The sequence below is a fragment of the Vombatus ursinus genome, unplaced genomic scaffold (genome assembly GCF_900497805.2).
Source record: "Vombatus ursinus unplaced genomic scaffold, bare-nosed wombat genome assembly UNPS02014820.1, whole genome shotgun sequence".
NCBI lineage: Eukaryota > Metazoa > Chordata > Mammalia > Diprotodontia > Vombatidae > Vombatus > Vombatus ursinus.
The window spans coordinates 26,178,938-26,197,434 of NW_020954598.1; the positions used below are offsets into that span (position 1 = coordinate 26,178,938).

Consider the following 18,497-nt stretch of genomic DNA (forward strand, 5'->3'; position numbering starts at 1 on the left):
GCCCGTGAAAAATGTAGAGAATGATATCGTCTACATTTTTACAGGCCTCCCGAAATCCTTTGGGCAAGCCACAGGTTGTTCAGGACTGCCCTAAAGGGAAGACCTATGACTAATAGGGTGTTACATAGCATTAGATTTCAACTCTACATAAGACTGTCTAACACTTTGGCCCCATCATGGAAAAGGTTGCCTTGTGAAGCAGCTTTCTAGCACTGGAAATGCTGAAGCAAAGCGGCTGGCAGGATGACCACTGGAGGGTTTATGTTTCAGGTACAGGTTGGACCCCATGCCCTCCAAGGTCACTTCCAGTTTTGAGATGCTTTGATTCTGTTATTCATCCATCTTTAAGGTATATTCTGGGTCTGTTTAGTTACACAATAAAATCCAGAACCTCAGCATTGTAGAATTGAAAGGGACCCCAGAGGCTGGCTAACATGAGTCTCCCCCTTTACAAGCTTCCCAACAAGGGAATCCAGCCTTGGTTTGAAGACCTTTGATGTGCGGGAACCTCCTGAGCCCTGGGGCTACCTCTTCCATTTGGAACTCCAGCTCCAATTTTTAGAAAGTTTTTCCTGACTTCAAGGCTAAATTTGCCACTTGGCAGTTTCAACCCCCATACTTCCTGGTTCTGCTCTCAGGGGCTAAGCAACACTGTCCAGGAAAAGGGGGTGGAGACCTCCTTGAACCCCTTCCCTCCCAGGCAACTGTGACTTAGGTTACCAGTGACCTGCAGTTCAGCTTATGATGACCAGTGTCTGACACTGAATCTTGTGTTACAATTGCTAGAGCTCATTAGTAGTCTCAATCAAAAGCATTTTGTGCATGAAAGCCTCTGCATTCTATGAAAGCAGAAGTAGGAGGAGTCACATAGATCAGGGTTTCTTAAACTTTTTCCATTCGGGACCGCTTTTCCCTTTTTGGCAGTGTTCGTTGGTGTTGCGTGGCATGATGACATGCACAATGTGAAGTGTGCAACACTGCAGTAAAGTTGCAGGATGCACCACAGGCAAGCACTGCCAGAAACACCTCGGATTCATTACCTTGTCGATTCTGAATTAATTTTTGGTTGTTGTATGTTCAGAAACCTTTTACTGTTGCCAAATTTCTTGTGACCCCATAAGGGGTTGTGACTCACAGTTTAAGAAGCTCTGGAGATGACCTCTAAGGTTTTTTCTGGGTCGAAAGGTATGAAGTCAAGGGGCCAAAACAAGCTAAGTTCGTGAGCCACCCAGATGCTTTGCTGAGCAGCAATTGAAGAGGGGAGGAGGGTGGCTATAAGCCAGAGGTGAAGAAGCCTATAACATGCGGAATAAAGCTTGATTTCAAATCATTTTTGGTCACATATAAGCTAGTGTCTGAAGGGGTCTGCTCTCCCATCACCACACTGACCCCCCACTCCCTAGGCAGGAGGGACAGCTTTGCATTTTTGTGGTTATCTCCCTTACCACACTCAACCCAATTCCATGGCCTAATGAGCTTTTTGGGAAGGGGCGGTTGGTCAGGAAAGAGGAAGCTGCTTACTATTCTTCCTTTTTCCTTTGACTTTCTTTTCCTTCACACCAGAAAGGGGTAAGTAGCTGACATTCTCTTCCCTGAACCAAAAGTGCAAGGCAGGCAGGCAGGCAGGCAGCGAGTTCTTCTGTTATTCAATGGGCAGAAAGCTTAGGGTATAGATAATGAAAATTAGAAGTCAGTTTTCCATAGAACTTTTTAGCCTTACAAATCGTTTTCCTTAGAACAGCCTTTTGAAGTAGATTAGGACCGATAGCATCTGTGGTCCACAAATACAATATATATTTATCAAATATCTGCCAAATAAAGAGCTTTAGGGAAGGTGTGATCTTTCCAGAAGACAAGCATCCCCACCTTCAAGAAATGCAATTTACACAACCATCTGTCAATTCAAAGGATGGAGCCTTCTGTTGGGGAGTGGCTCCAGCAGACTTATACTCAGTACATGTTGGGCATTTCACTCTGGATGATAAGGGCAACCAGGAAAGTAGCTTCCTGTATTCAACCAATAGTCAATGACACATTCTGACAGGGTGGATATGCAACTGTGATGACATGTATTGTCTGAAATAGACAATAATCCCCCCCAAATTACAGATGCATAGAACTTCAAAGTTGGAAATCAAACTTTAGAAATAATCTGGTCCAACCTCCTCATTTTACAGATGGGGAAACAGAGGTCTGAGTAGGGAAAGAGACTCACCCAAGATCACACAACAAATGAGTAGCAGGGCCCAGGTCTTTCATGCTGATTATTGGCAGGGTGAGGCAGCTTTAGATGTGTGGTGGGGTAGCTTGGGAGGAGTAAAGCTGGGCCTAACTCTCCCCAACTCCCAAAGGCTACCTTTTTGTTAATGCATTTTTCTTTCCTCCCGCCTCCCCTTTTCACATGAAGCAATCTTTCTATGGCTCTGTGAAGACTGGATACACTATAGGCCACAGCCTTTCCCTCATTGCACTCACCATAGCCATGGTCATCCTATGTGTGTTCAGGTGAGGCTGGGGTTGGGGGTGGGGGGGTGGGGAGAAGGGAGGAAGAGGGGTATGGGAGTAGAGGGAGCAAGATCTCTAAGACCAGCTCCAATGCTTCCTCCTAACAGGAGCTGAAGCCCTCACACCTTTTCCACTTAGCTCCAGGGATGGTGGGTGATGAATCAAGCCACTTCTGCCCTCTTCCCTCTTTGCAGCCTGACTCTTGAGTCCCAGGCTTTGCAAATAGTGGACTTTGCAAACAAGGAGTACAATCATTGTATCTGCGGGCAAAGGTAGAAGGATGCAAAAAACTTGGAAGACACAGGAATAGAGAGCTTGGTGCTACAACCAGAGAGTGAGAGGGTCTAGAGCAAGATAAACCTTAGAGATCGTATCTCATTGAGACCCTTCACTCTCTGGGCACCCAAATGGCACAGTGCATAAAGCACCAGACCTGGAGTCAGATAATGACTGACCATGTGACCCTGAGCAAGTCACTTAACCTCTCTTAGCCTCGATTTCCCTATCTGTACAATGGGGATAATAATAGCATCTACCTCACAGATTAGGGCTAAGAAGACAGAGGTTGTAAGAGTTAAACAAGATAATCTTGGTAAAGCGCTTTGCAGACTTTAAAATGCTATATAAATGCTAGCTATGATGATGATGATGATGATGGTGATGATGGTGATGATGATGATGAGTAAGGACACTGAGAGCCAAAATGGGAGAAAGACTCATCCAAGGTCACACAGCTAGTTAAGTGTCAGAGGCTGGATGTGAATTCAGGTCCTCTGACTCCACTAAATTGAATGCTCTGTCCACCACACCATGTTGGCTCTTACCCAGCTCCAGCCTTGTTGACAACCTTATAGGGGTGAAATCATTCTGCTTGTCTCCAGAAAGAACTAGGACCAACAGGGAAAGCTATGGGGCAGGGGGGCAGATTTGGGCTCTGTGTATGAGAAAACTTCATAACAAACAGAGCTGTCCAAAAATGGACTGGGCCATTGTGGTAAGATAGAGCTCCCTGTCTCTGGAGGTCTTCAAGCAGTGGCTGTTGTGACTATTTGGGTGAGGTGTTGATGGAGGGTATTCCTGCCCAGGATCAGAGCCAGGATTTAAGAGCAGTTTTTTAGGGTCCTTTATATCTCACTACCCCATGTTGTCAGGATTAAACCACAAATCATTTAGAAAACCAAACCTCCAGAATGCTTCTGTCCTGAAGGAGGTCAGTAGAGGGTCTTGGCTGATCCTGTGGTCTGGAAGTGGTGAGAAGCCAACCAGGATGGCCTGGGAGAGTGGGGAGGAAGGAGGGAAGGAAGGATCTGGGACAGGTAGGATGATTTTTGCCCTTTTGCTGTCCACAGGAAGCTGCACTGCACCCGCAACTACATCCACATGCACCTGTTCACATCCTTCATCCTTCGGGCAGTTGCTGTCTTCCTCAAAGACACTGTCCTCTTCCTAGTCCTCGAGGATGACGGATGCTCCCAAGGCTCAGTAAGGGGCAGCCAAAATCCCCAGGGGGAGTGAAACTGTTACACGAGGAATTTCCTAAGCCAAGATTGGGGGGCTCTGGGTACCTCTCATTTCCAACATCCTTTTTTCCTCTCTCCCCATCTCTTAGTCTCTGCTCTTCCCCATTTCTCTCTGCCTCCATATTTTTTTCTGTCTTCTTGGTCATCTCTGTCTCTATCTTTCTCTGTTGTCTCTCTGTCTCTGTTATCTCTGTGTATGTCTGTCTCTTTTAATCTGTCTCTTCATATTTCTGCCTCTCCTTAACTCTAGTCTTCTCCCTTCACATCTCTCTGCCTTTCCCACTCCATCTCTCACTTTCTGTCTCAACTCTATCTTATTCCCCTCTTCTCCCCTTCTGTCATTCCCTTTTTTCTCTGACTTCTTAGCTGTCCCCCTCTGTCCCCCTCTCCCTTTCCTTTTCTCTTCATCTGTTGCCCCATATCTTCCATCTCTCCATCTCTCTATTTCTCTTTATTCTTCCCTCTCTCTCCATCTCTCTATTTCTCTTTTTTCTTCCCTCTCTTTCTCCTTCCCTCCTTCTCTTTGTGTCTCTCTGTTCTACCTTTTTTTCTCTCTTTGTCTCTGTTCTCTGTGTGTCTCTCTATTCCCTGTCTCTGTCTCTCTTTCTCTGTCTGTCTCTCTCTCTGTTCTCTTCCTCTGTGTCTTTCTGTTCTGTCTGTTTCCATCTCTCTATCTCTGTTTCTCTCTGTGTTCTGTCTCCTCTTTGTTTCTCTCCCTTCTATCTCTCTGTCTGTTCTCTCTCTCTCCTCTCTATCTGTCTCTGTTCTGTCTCCTGTCTCTCTGCTCTCTATCTCTACCTCTCTCTGGTTTTTTCTCTTTTCTGTCTTGTCTTTGTCTCTCTCTCTCACTCTCTCTCTCTCTATTTCTCTCTTCTCTCTCTCTTTCTCTTTCTCTTCTCTTCCCTCTTTTTCTTCTTTTCTCTCTCTCTCTCTTTCTCCTCTCTCTATTCTTTCTCAGTCTCCTTCTCTCTCTTTGTCTCTTTCTGTCTCTGTCTCTCCCCATATTCAGTTTGATTCTACAAACATTTATTAAGCAACACTGTGTTCCAGGCACTAAGAATACAAAAATAAAAAATCAAACAGTGTCTGCCCTTGAGGAGCTTATAGTCTTCCAGGGAAGGGGGAACAACATGTACACAGACACACTTAGTAGTACACTTTGTAATTTGTACAAAGTTGTTTTGGTGGCCAGGATAAGGCAGGGAGTGGGTGGGGAGTAGTACTAACAACGGAGGGGACTGAGAAAGGCCTCATGTTAGAGGGGACACTTGAGTTGGGCCTTGGAGGGAGCCAAGGATTCCAAGATACTGAGGTGAGAAGCCATTCTAGGCATCAGGAAAAGCCAGGGTTTCACATAGGGAACAGCAACTGGGCCAGGCTAGATAGAAAATAATGAATGAGGAGGGTATAATACAAAAACAAATCAGAAAAGTTAGGTTGGAGTCAGATTGGGAAGAATTTGTAATTCCAAAGAGAGGAGTTTGTATCTCTCTTTCTCAATAGCTCTTTCTCTCACACATTCTTCATACCCCATACCATGCAACGCCCCCCCCACAGTATACAGGCACACCATCAATACATGGGCTATGCAAGCCTAATACCACACAGCTACCACCAAATATAGGCCACACTTCTAAAGTGAGATTTATTTAAAAGGAAAACAATATCTAAGTGTATGCCCTGAAAAATAATACTGATAATAGAAGCTAAATCAGTTGTAGGCTACACAGGGATGAGGGGAAATGTAAGCCATGGTGGGATCAATACAGGCATAGGTTCCCAAACTGGGTGATGCCACCCCCGGGGGTGCTGAAATGATCCAGGGGGCAATAGTAGCCTAGGGTGTAATTGGGGGCATTGAATAAAAATAAGGGGGCTGTGGAAGCATAAGGAAAGAAGAGAAGGAAATTTTGAAAAACCGTTCATACATGTTTCATCTGTTTGTAACAGAGTTAAAGTCATAGTGATTACATTATTTTCCAAATAAGCACACAAAATGCATGTTATACCCTATCGTGGTCAAGTCCACCAACAGGTCTTAACAAGCAAGTGTTGGCAGGCAAGCATGTCACACATTGTCAGAAAGTCCAGCATGCACCAGCAGGAATATATGTGTGAGATGACTTGTTTACAATACAATGCTATACCTTTCTCCTTCTCTCTCTCTCTCTCTCTCTCTCTCTCTCTCTCTCTCTCTCTCTCTCTCTCTCTCTCTGTCTCTCTCTCCCTCTCTCTCTCTCTCTCTCTCTCACCTCTTCCAGTCGGTGGAGTGCCTGTTAGCACAGGCTGTGGTGTAAAGATGGCTAAGTCTAAGAACCATACCACCCATAACTAATCACGAAAATGGCACGAAATTGCATCAAGGAACCTAGGTCACAGAGATACGAGTCTCTGAAAGGGGTTGACCCCAAGTTTCTGAGAAACATGCACTTTGCCAAGAAACACAAGAAGGGACTGAAGAAGATGCAGGCCAACAATGCCAAAGCCACCAAAGCATGAGCAGAGGCCATCAAGGCCCTGACCACCAAGGCCTCCAAGGCCAAGCTCCTCAGGCCCAAGATCCCCAAGGCCAGTGCCTGGAGTGCTGGCCATTAGATGGCCAGCAAGTGTTCAGGCCCTAGAGTTGGCATTAAATGGCCAGGCCCCAGGATCATGAAGCCTGACTCTAAGGTTGCCAGAACCACTGACCCCAACGCTGCCACCAAGCCCACTGACCCCAAAGCTGCCATGCCCACTGACCCCAAGGCTACCTAGCCCACTGACCCCAAGGCTACCAAGCCCACTGACCCCAAGGCTACCAAGCCCACTGACCCCAAGGCTGCCAAGCCCACTGACCCCAAGGCTGCCAAGCCCACTGACCCCAAGGCTGCCAAGCCCACTGACCCCAAGGCTGCCAAGTCTGCCACCAAGGTCAGTAAGTCTGATCCCAAGGCTACCAAATCTGGCCCCAAACCCAGCAAATCTGACGGCAAGGTCACCGAGTCTGATTCTAAGGCAGCCAAGTCTGATTCTAAGGCCACAAAGCCCAGTGATTCCAAGGCTGCTAAGCCTGCTGAGTCCAAATCCAAAGATGCTGGGGCTAAAGCTGCTAGTCCCAAGCCTTCAAAATAGATGCTCAGGACAGAAGGACTTGTTTAAACCCTAAACTACTGTTTTTTTTTTCCAGTCAGGGTATGATTATTCTATTCACTATTTTGTGCAAATAAAGAAAATGGTGAATCATAAAAAAAAAATACAATGCTATATGGTTATCTGACATAATATTTGCACAATCAAAATTTCAGTACAGGAAAAAACTACAAATTTACAATAAATTATTAAATATAAGCTGTGTCATTTAAAAAATACATATTTTATATTTTTTGAAATAATGCATATTTCAAAAGAAAAACCAAAACATTAAAGGGTTAAAGATTTCCAGGGGGGTGCTGAGTAATTTTTTTTAAAGGGGGCAACAGGCAAAATACATTTGAGAACCTCTACTATAGACACATCAGATACATACCTCACCCACTTTGTTTGGCCTCTCTCAATGTAAAACACATTTCCTCTCTCTATCTCGCCATCTCTGTCTCTCTGTGTCTGTCTCTCCCCCTCTCCTTCCTTCTCCCTATCTCTCCCTGTCCCTCTCTCCTTCCTTTTCCCTCCCTCTGCCTATCTCTCCTTCCCTCTCCCTATTTCCCCCACTCTTTCTATCTCTCTCTCTCTCCATATCTCCCCCTCCTCTCCTTATCTCTCCCTCCCTGTCTGTCTCCCTGTCTCTCTCTCTCCTTCCTTTTCCCTCTCTCCCCTTCTCTGTCTCTTTTTCTCTCTCCTTCCATTCCCCACTTCTTTCCCTGCCTTGCCCCCTGCCTCATGCCACTCATCCCCTAGTTCTTTAATGACCTTGTCCCATGTCTTTCAGGTAGGCTGCAAAGCCACCATGGTATTCTTCCAATACTGCATTATGGCCAACTTCTTCTGGCTGCTGGTAGAAGGCCTCTACCTTCACACCCTGCTGGCCATCTCCTTCTTCTCTGAACGGAAATACTTCTGGTGGTACATCCTCATTGGCTGGGGTATGTAAGAACTTGGGTGGAATGGGATGGAGCGCTATAAGATGGGGTCCTCCCCCACAAAGTCCAGGGCACTGGGGGGTAGATATAAGGGCCTGGGTTTGAGGTGCAGGGAAGGAAAACAATCTCCCATGGCTCCAGAGACTGGGAATGCTGAGGGATGATATCACCAGGTAAGAATTGGCCTACAAGGGATCCTATTCCCCTGTCATCTACACTAAAGGTATCAAAGACCTCTGTCTTTGAGATCACTGATATCAAGTTCAAATTTTCCCTGGACTTGAGAAATTGTATTTCTCTTCAAGAGATAATCCCTGTAATGAATTAAATGAAATAGTATTTGTAAAATGCTTAGCACAGTGCCTAGCACATAGTAGGATCTTAATTGTTTATTCCCTTCCCTTTTTCCTCCCTCAAATCTGTCTTATATTCAAAAAAAGTGGCCATGTTCATGTCACTGTTTGCAGAATCTGTCATTGTTGGCTGAGACTGTTGACGTTGGGGGTGGGGTGGAGGGAATCATGTCACACTTTGCACAACCTCTAACCTTCTGGTTAGCTTAATACCTAATTTGCTGCTAATCCTAATTGGATCCTGCCTGTTCCAGGGGTGTGTGGTCATAAAATGGGAAGGGAGTGCCTTTAGTCAACCTTATCTGTCACCCCATTGAACAAACTCTTGGACACAGCTCACTCTAGGTGCATCACCTGAGCTTGAGTCTACTGGCTGCTGCCTCATTTCTGTACATGGAAAATCCTTTGGGTGACCTAGAGAGCCCCTCCCCTAAGATGTCTACAAGGATGGGAGCCTCATGCCTCCTTCCACTTCCACTTTGCTCTGACACTCGCTCTCTTGCTCTATCACCATTTCTCCTCCCTCTCCCACTGTCTTTGTCTTTCTATTGTCTGTCTGTCTCTGTCTCACCTCTTCTCTGCCTCTCTATACTTTATATGTCTCTTCTCTCTCTCTCTCTCTCTCTCTCTCTCTCTCTCTCTCTCTCTCTCTCTCTCTCTCTCTCTCTCTCTCTCTCCCTCCCTCCCTCCCTCTCTCCCCTTAGTTCTGTCTATACCTCCTCCACTCTTTTCTCCATTTCCCCCAGGGCTTGGTCTCAGATACCTGTTCTGGATTGAGGTCAAGGCCCCTAAACAGACTAAGGAGAAGACTGAAGCGCTGATAGAAGAATATCCAGGAGGGATAGTCAGTCATCAGAATATTCACCTGCAAAGCACTGATGACTGTCAGTGTCTGTCTGGTCCAAGTTGGGCCCTAGGGACACCCTCCTACTCCTCCCTAAATTAGGCTACTTCCTAGTGGGGTAGGTGACAAAGGGCTGGTCTGGGATTCAGGGAATAAATTAACTCCCAGTGTTTGTCTCTGACTCTCATTTCTCTCTTTGCTCTCTCCTTCTCTCATCTCTCTTCTTTCCTCTCTCTGTGTCTCTTTCTCTGTGTCTTTCTTTCCTCCTCTTCCTCCTTTTTCTCTGTCTCTATCTCTCTCTGTCTCTCTCTCTGTCTCTCTGTGTCCCTCTCTCTTTCTATCTGTCTCTCTCTCCTCCCAACTTCCCTCCCTCCCTTCCTTTACCCTCTCTCTCATCCACAGGGGTCCCTGGCTTGTTCATCACTGCATGGGCACTCACCAGACTCCATTTTTACAACATTGGGTGAGCACACATCTTACTCATCTGTGGATTTCCTTCTTCCCTTCCCTAAAAGGAGCTCTTTTCTGCCCAACTCAGAAAATGGATTTCCTTCACTTTCCTTGGCCTGGGTCTTTTGCTTAGTATGGGATATCCCTTGATCAACAGAATCACCTGGCCCACCCCTACCTGGGTCTCCAGAACCTCTAGTTCCCTGTTTAACAGGACCTGAGACCCTGAACTAGTCTGGAAAGAATTCTATCATACTGGAGGCATTGTGGTGTAGTGGGAGAAGTCCCAGAACTAGGGAGCCCAAGGCTGCCACTGATTCACTCTGTGACCTTGGGCTCCTTCCTTCCCCTCTCTGGGTCTCAGTCTCCTCTCCTTTAATAAGGTTGGACTTTTAAATTCCCTGACAGCTCTAAAGGGCTAACAATTCTATCTATTAAGTCCCTCCTGTATAGCTCTATCTATAAGAGATAACATGGGTTAGTGGAAAGAACACTTTGCTTGGAGTCAGAAGTCTTGGGTTCAAATCCCATATCTGATAACATTTACCACTTGACCTTAGGAAAGTTGATTCTTCATTCTGAGCCTCAGTTTCCCCATTTGTAAAATGAGGATGCTAATCCTACTTCTCTGCCTAAGTCATATAATTGTTGTGAGTAAAGAACTGTAAACATAAAAGCATTGTAGAAGTCAGAGCTAGGGATATTTATATGTTATGCCTATATGGTCGCTAGGCATTTCTTCTGAGGTTCTAAGAAGCCAGTCGCTAATACTTCATTGTAAATGAGTATGTCAGAGATTTTGAGAGCAGGGCCCTGGGTAAAGAAGAATTTTGAGGAGGGGTAGGTAACAATTTTCCTCCCCTAGACCAATGAGATAGGTGATGCACATTTTAACCCTGTTTTTCAGATGGAGAAGCTGAGGCCCCCAAACCAAAAATAATTTGCCCATGATCACATAATCACATAGGAAGTGTTAGAGTCAGGATTTCAACCTAAGACTCCTAACTCCAAATTCTAAGCTTTCCCTTTTATACCCCATTGGCTCCCACCACTGGGGGAGAGGAGAAGATGAGCCCTGGAGCTAGGAAAAGCCACTTTTCTGAAGGGAGGGTCATGGGATGTTTTAATTTCCCTCAAGTCTCCAGCCTTTTCTGAGTCCCTTTCCTGATTTGCAGGTGCTGGCAGAACATTCAGTCTCCATCCTGGTGGATCATTAAGGCACCCATTTTGGCTTCTATATTGGTAAGGTTCCGGCCCTTCCTAGAAGCTGAGAGCCCCCCTGATCCCTAAGGGGACAGAACTAGGCAGGTTCTCTGCACCTGGGGTTCCTGGGGATTAATAGCTAAAAATAATGTCACTTACAACAACATACCACATTTCCATAGCTCTTGGAAGTTTGCCGAATGATTTTCTCACAACTACCTTGTGAGATAGGCAGTGCATGGGGAAGTGTCATCATTTCACAGATGAGAACAGTACTTTACCCTGGATCACACAGGTAGTAAGTGACAGAACCTGTACTTTGCATGAACCTGGGTGTTCAGATTCCCAAGTCCAGGGTTCTTTTCTACTCTAGCAGTCTATATCTACATAATATCAGTCCTCGGTAGATCAAGGCTTTATCATTCCCCGACTGAGGAATGGCAAAGAAGGGCTCTCTCTTAGCCCAGGGCCTCCCTTTGGACTCAGGTTAAATGGAAGAGCACCCAGGCATATGGGGGCCCCCAAGCAAAAAGGGGTACCTAAACACATCATTCCCCTTCATCCCCTTGGCCAACCCTGGCCCTACAGGTGAACTTCATTTTCTTCATCCTCATCATCCGAATTCTGGTTCAGAAGCTACACCCCCCAGACATGGGGAGAAATGAGAGCAGCCAATATAGGTGAGTATGGTGATACCTCTCCCCTCCCCACCCACATCTGGAGCTGTCCACAGTACTGATTACCAAGCTCCTCAACTTCCTCTTCCACAGAGGGAGGAATGTATAGTCTCATTCCCAGGGCATTTCCCCAGAAGGGAATGGATGAACATCTGAGCAGAAAGAGTTTATTAGTCATTTCTATGAGGACAAGGGTTTGAACCAAGTAGTCTCTTGAAGTCTTCTTTGTAGGAATCTGGGATGCTGAATTCTATTTTGATTCTAGGGTTTTGTTCTATGATTCCAAGATTCTACTCTGGTATTCTGTTCTGTGATTTTAGAATTCTGGGATTCCTTCCTATGATTTTCAGATTTTGAGTCCGTGATTCAGTTTTGTGAGTCTAGGGTCCTATTCTTATTCTGGTATTTCCCAATTCTATGAAATATGTGCAGACATATTTTACTCCAAATATGTCTAATTAAAACCAGACCAACCTGGTTTGGGGCAAGAGAAATGGTCATCTCCTATTTGGAACTGTGACCCTGGTAAAACTGGATGGCATAATGATCATGTGCACCCAAGTTATACCTCCTGCCTACTCATAATTCCATTATTCCATGGAGCCTGTCAGCGACCTCTAGAAATAGCTAAACAATTAATACAGTCCCAAATAGTCCTACATATGTGGGATGGGAATGATGTTCTGCCAGAATGAAGAAATCTGGAGAGAGGAAGGGTAGACGGAAGAGGTCTAGAGATCCCTGAGCAAGGAACCACTGTATTTTTCCCTATATCAAGCATTTAGGATCACGAATGCTGCCCTCTGCCCACCATTGGTGGGGAAGGAATGTAGCTGCATTCATGAGGGAAACTTGGTCACCTAAGGCAGAGCAGAACAGTAAGAGAAGACCAAGGCTTGAGTCCTGACTCCTCCATTCCCATGACTGGCCTGGGTGCAAATTTGATTGAGTCTTTGGGCTTTCCTGGGGCTGTAGTAAAGGATAATAATAATAATAATAATGATAACTAACATTTATGTAGCATTTACTGTGTTCCCAGGCACTAAGATAAGCACTTTACAAATATTATTTCATTTGATTCTCACAACAACCCTGAGAGGTAGATGCCATTATTATCCCAATTTCACAGTTGAGGAAACTGAGGCAATCAGAAGAAAAGTGGCTTGCCTAGAGCTAGTAAGTGTCTGAGGCTGGATTTGAACTCAAGTTTTCCTGACTCCAGGCCCAGTGCTCTATCCACTGCATTACCCAGCTGTCTATAATAGATATCCCAAGATGGAAAGGTTAGTCAGGGTCAGCTGTGGATGATGGAGCCCTTATATGAGTGGATAGGCCCTTGTCACATTAGCACTGTCCTTGGTGAGGTGACCTGTGAGGGTAGGTCTAGAGAGTGATACTGAGAAACAAGGTGAGAGATGTGGGTTGGCAGGAGCAGGCAGAGTCTGGGATCACAGAATTTTGAACTGGAAGAGGCCATAGAGATCTTCTAGCCCAACCCATTCATTTAATAGAGCAAGAAAATAGCCCCAGAAAATAGAGATTTGCCTGAGGTCACATAGACAATAAGAGGCAGAGCAGTAATAGTGCATCAAGCTGGGAAATATCAGCAACTGAAATGTCTGCAGCTGAAAAGGATCTCTGAAAGTGTCTGGCCCAACCTCTTCCTGAGTAGGAATCTACTGTGACAGCCTCAATAAGTAATTATCCAGCCTCTGCATGGAAGATCTACAATGATGGGGAATCCACCACCTACTAAGGCATCCAGTTCAAATTTTGGACATTTTTAGTTGTTAGGAAGTTTCTCTTTACATGTAACCAAAATCTGTTTCTCTGAAACTTTATCCCTTCTTCCCCTTGCCCTCTCCCCTCCATTGCTTCTAGTTTTTTTCCCCTTTAGCAGCAAGGAGAATAAATCGAATCCTTCTTTCCAATAATAGCCCTTCTAATACTTGTAGAGCGCTCAGTCTTTTGACTAGGGCTCAGTCTACAAGAAAAGTAACTTGTCTTTGATAACCCAACTAACCTTTCTACCTGTACCTTTACCCTTAGCCATGGGGGAAGTAGTATGGCAAAGTTTATGGAATCAAAAGGTCTGGGTTCAAATTTCAATTCTGACACTTACTAGCTCTGTGAACTTGGACAAGTACTTTCCCTTCTGTGGGCCTCAGTTTCTTCTTCTTTAAAATGAGGGAGTTAGGGTGGATAATCCTCATAGAGCCCTTGAAATCCTAAAATCCTATGACTTTATTCTGAAGACAATAGGAAATCATGGAAAGTTCTTGAGCAGTGAAGATACCTAATCAGATACACATATGTACACCAGCAGACCCTTTCATTGTACCTCTGTCCCTAGGAGACTGGCCAAATCAACACTGCTGCTGATCCCGCTCTTTGGTGCGCACTACATCATGTTTGCCTTCTTCCCAGACAACTTTAAGAAAGAAGTGAAGGTGGTGTTTGAGCTTATTTTGGGCTCTTTCCAGGTACAAAGCTGGGTCCAAGGTTGGGGGCTCAGTCTGGGGCCAAGGTCAGGGATTTGTCCAGGGTTGAGGAGGGGGTGAGTGGGAAAGAACACCGCTGATAATTTCAATGGATGTGGGTTTAAGGCCAGAGTTTAATTCAGTGTTACTGTTATAGCCTGAATAATTAATTCAAGCTTATAATTTGGAAAAGGTTATAACTGATCCTCTGCTCCAGTCTTTGGCCAGAGCTACAGAACAAGGAAATAAGCACTGGGGAAGGGGGAGAGGGATGGGAAGGAGTAGAGGTGACTTTTCTACCTTCTTTCTACCTGGGAAAGGTGACTTTGACAGGGAAATTGACCCTAAAGCAAAGGAGGATGTCAGGTATAGCTGCACCTGAATAACCAGACCCTACATCCATGGGTCAGAGGGCTTGAATCTGGACTCACCAAGACACAGATAGAGGACTGAAGAGGATGGAGGGAAATGGAGAGATACAGGCTGAAAAAAGATGGAGGAAGTTTAGGGCTGGTGAAAAGCAAGAAGATTTAGGAATATGGGGTCAATAGAAGGAGATGAAGAGTTGAAGAGAAAAGCAAAATGGAAAGGCATAAAGGAAGAGAGGGGTGGAGGAAGATGGAGCAAAGGAAGGAAGCAAAGAATGGAGGGGAATAAAAGTTAATCGGTTATGAGGTCAAAGGAAGGAAGGAGATCAATTAGAAATGAAAGGGACTGGAAGGAAAAACTGCTTCAGGGGTGGAGAAATGAGAGCTGGAGGGAAGTAAGGAGATTGAGAGGGATGGGGAAGGTAGGAATAGAAAATGGGAGTGGTTAAAAGGAATGGGAGGTAGAACAAATGAAATAATATTTGTACAACACAACATAGTGCCTGGCATGTAATAAGAACTTAATAAATGCTTACTCCTTTCCCCTTCCCTTCCCTTTCATTGCTGATGATTAGGAGTCCAATGGACCGGGTAGCTTTTGGAAAAAGATATTTCATCTCAACTCCCACCTTCTTTCCCCTAGTCTCTAAATCCCAACCTTCCTCATCTTCTATACCCCTGATTCCCAGTTTCCCAGCCCCTTAACTGGTTAAAATGATTCCCCCATGCTCCTTAGACCATCTCAGGTCCCAGACTGGCCTGTGCATGCCCCCTTCCTCACCAACCTTTGAGCTAAGAGTGAGATCTGTTACCTCCCGGACCCAATCTAGTTCTCAAGTCTTGTCTCCTTTCCCACCAGGGCTTTGTGGTAGCTGTTCTGTACTGCTTCCTCAACGGGGAGGTAAGATGATGGGGTGATCATGTGGCATGGGAATAAGTATGGTCAGTCTTCACTGTAGCCTGCTGCAGGGTCCAGAAAGGCTAGCCTGGAGCAAAATCTGGGTAAAATTGAATAAGGGCATGTAAAGTGAAGCTGTGTAAAACAAGTATGTTATAAGGTGAATATATAAATTGAGTATATATAAAGTGGGTTTCCCCACTGAGTTCATGACTTTTTCTGAAACATATCATTGTTTTTAATGGGTCTTCAGTAAGTTGGAACTCCAAAACAATTCACCTTTCAGTGTTTCTGCCTCTCTTCTCCTCTCATTCATTTAATTCATTCAAACATCTCAGCCTCTTTGCTTAGTAATTAGTGGTCTATAAAAAAAAATTATTCAACAAACATTTATTAGGTACCTAGTATAGGCAGAGTCTCATATTAAACACATTAATCAGTAAGGAGGTCAAAGGAAGGAAGGAGATCAATTAGAAATCAAAGGGACTAGAAGGAAAAACTACTTCAGGGATGGAGAAATGAGAACTGGAGGGAAGTAAGGGATTGAGAGGGATGGGGAAGATAGGGTTGGGGAAAGAAGGAATAGTTCCCAGATATTCAAGTCCCTGACCTCAGGGAACTTACAGTTCAATAGAATAAATGAAACTAAGGGGTCCCCATGTGTAAAGTGGACTCTTTCTTGAAAGAGTAACCTCTTATGAGGAGAATTCATTTTTTTCCCTGAAGGCTGGGACCTTCCTCAGCTAAACTTCGTATCTCTCCAATACTGAGCAGAGTATACACAATAGATTCTTATTGAATGAAGGAATGAATAAAACCAAAGATGTGAATAATCTGCAAACCAAGTGACTAGTCCCAGATAATTGCGTAGGTTGATGTAAGGTCATGGAAACAAGATTGGTCAAAGGCTAGGAAAAGCCACGTATTTCTAAAGACAGCAGGCTTTGAATGACATCCTATGCCCCATGTTGCCTGTTAGTGGCTCCCTACTCCCCTTAGGCCAAAATTCTATTTGACTTAAAGTTCTACTCTGCTCTCTTACCCACAACTAGTCCTAGCCTCCGTAGAAATGGAGAAGGGGGCATCCAGGAATGCTCCACTGAGTCCACACTGGCTCTTGGTTACCCCATCAGTGTCTGAACATTTTCCCTCATGATGTCTGTGCCTAAAGAACTCTTTCTTTCTCTTCCCCCTGCCAACCTGTCCACCTCACTAGGTCCAGGCAGAGTTCAAACGTAAATGGCGGCGGTGGCGCCTGGAACGATTCTTGGGCCCGGACCTCAAGTACCACCACCCATCTGTGGCTAGCAATGGCTCCAACTTCAGCACACAGATCTCCATGCTGACACGGACCAGCCCTAAGGACCGACGCTCCTCCAGTATCCAGGCTGACTTTTCGCTAGTCTGACCAGGGCATCTCTCTCCCCAGGGTCCCCAACCCTCTCCTATATATCAGAGTATTGGTCACAGAAAGGGGCAGGCAAAGAGGCACTCAAGATGAAAAGACTGTAAGCTAGAGGAAAGCCTGCCTCAGACAGGATGCCTCTTAGATTCTTCTGCTCTGTTAGAATCCTTTGATTGGCTTCCAGAGGCATAGCTAGCCCACGGTCTGGAAGCTCAAACATTCTTGGAGTTCCCCAGGCTTAACTAGGTTCTATCCCATGAGCTGTCCCCTATCCTGGTCCTCAGACCCAGGAGCTGCCACAGCTCAAGTGACATGGGGCCAGGGGAGAGGGATAAGTGGGAAGGGCTCAGGTCTCCGGGAAGCTCACAAATTCCTCTCTAGCCTTGGCAAATCCATGTGGCCCCTGGAGGAAACTACTGGACAGGTAGAGAGAAATCCTCCATCTCTCTCTGCAGGGAACCATGTCCTTTTTTTTTTTTTTTTTTTTGCCAGTCACAGATGGTGAAAGCAAACTGCCCTTTGGCAAAAAGATCCTGGGCAAAGGCAGAAGTCTGCAAAATGGTATATGTGTCTATGCACATATATGTGGGAAGAAGATATCTAATATGTATGGCAGAGCAAGGAGAAGAAGAAGTCAGCCCATCTCCATTATATGACCGAGGAAGTGTGAAGAGGGCAGAAGGCTGAGACCTAAGATGCACCTCCCCACAGATTCAAGGAGGAGAGCCTGTACACTCTCTCCTGGGTTCCTTGGGCTTCCTGCTGCTCAGACAAGAGGGAAGGGTTGTAGAGGATGGGGAATGGGAAAGCATGTTTGGAGATGTCACATTCAGTGTGGGGTAGGGGAAAGAGTCCTGGATTCAAAGTTGGGAGACCAGGATTTGAAACCCAGCTCTGTTACTTACTAGCTGTGTAGCTCTAAGCCAGTCACATCCCTTTTCTGGGACTCAGTTTCTTCATCTGTAAATGGGTTAATAATACTTGTCACCTACCTCACAGAGCTATTGTTAAGAATCAAGTGAAATGATGTATGTGCAACCCTTTGTAGCCAAAAAGTAATATGGAAATATAAGCTATGGTTATTATTATCCGCACTTACTGTTAGCCTCTTTCTTGCAGGGCCCCTTGCAGGGACAGGATAGATAGAAGGGTTATAAGACCTTCCTGTGGGATTTGATAGGATATGAACTCTAGGAAAACACATCTGAGAAGAAATACCTTCCTCTACTGGCCTATCACAATGTCAAAAGTTCCATCATGAGAGCTTTGTAGCATGCAGCACCTTCTCTCAATTCCCACTCTGCCCATGACAGCTCAGCCATCTTGCCCTCAGCACCTGAAGGGGATGAGAATGATCATAGCCTTCCCTCTTGGATAGGAGAGCCTCTGGTAGCCTAGGACACTGAGCCCCTGAAGGGTGTAGGAAACTCATGGCCCATCAAAGACAAACTGAGACACCTATTCCCCTCCTCCATGGATATGTCAGATGCATCATGTCTACTCCCAGCCTCACCCCTTGGCCTCCCTGGGTCTAACATGGAAGGGCCCCTCCTCCAGAATTGGACCACAGACTCAATGGATTAGGAAACTAGACTTGAATTCTAGTTCAACACTGCCACTCACTCCTTGGGCAACCTTGGGCAGATCCCTTCCACTCACAGGACTCTGGTGGGGTCAGATGAAATAATGTATAGAAAGCATCTTGCAAACCACAAACATGTACACAAGTGCAAGAGAGG

At 45.4% G+C, this 18,497-nt stretch overlaps 1 protein-coding gene and 1 pseudogene across 1 annotated transcript in view; both read left to right on the plus strand.

The window, feature by feature from the left end:
* Positions 1 to 17,852, plus strand: part of VIPR1 (vasoactive intestinal peptide receptor 1) — an 89,695-nt gene extending 71,843 nt beyond the window's left edge. Inside the window, exons 5-13 of the mRNA XM_027836991.1 lie at positions 2,408 to 2,505; positions 3,855 to 3,987; positions 7,930 to 8,083; positions 9,680 to 9,740; positions 10,903 to 10,969; positions 11,519 to 11,610; positions 13,961 to 14,090; positions 15,315 to 15,356; positions 16,570 to 17,852. Of these exons, the coding sequence (XP_027692792.1) occupies positions 2,408 to 2,505; positions 3,855 to 3,987; positions 7,930 to 8,083; positions 9,680 to 9,740; positions 10,903 to 10,969; positions 11,519 to 11,610; positions 13,961 to 14,090; positions 15,315 to 15,356; positions 16,570 to 16,761 (969 nt within the window). The 3' untranslated portion in view covers positions 16,762 to 17,852. The remainder of the gene's footprint in view (positions 1 to 2,407; positions 2,506 to 3,854; positions 3,988 to 7,929; positions 8,084 to 9,679; positions 9,741 to 10,902; positions 10,970 to 11,518; positions 11,611 to 13,960; positions 14,091 to 15,314; positions 15,357 to 16,569) is intronic.
* Positions 6,296 to 7,177, plus strand: LOC114024111 (annotated as a pseudogene).
* Positions 17,853 to 18,497: the final 645 nt, after the last annotated feature.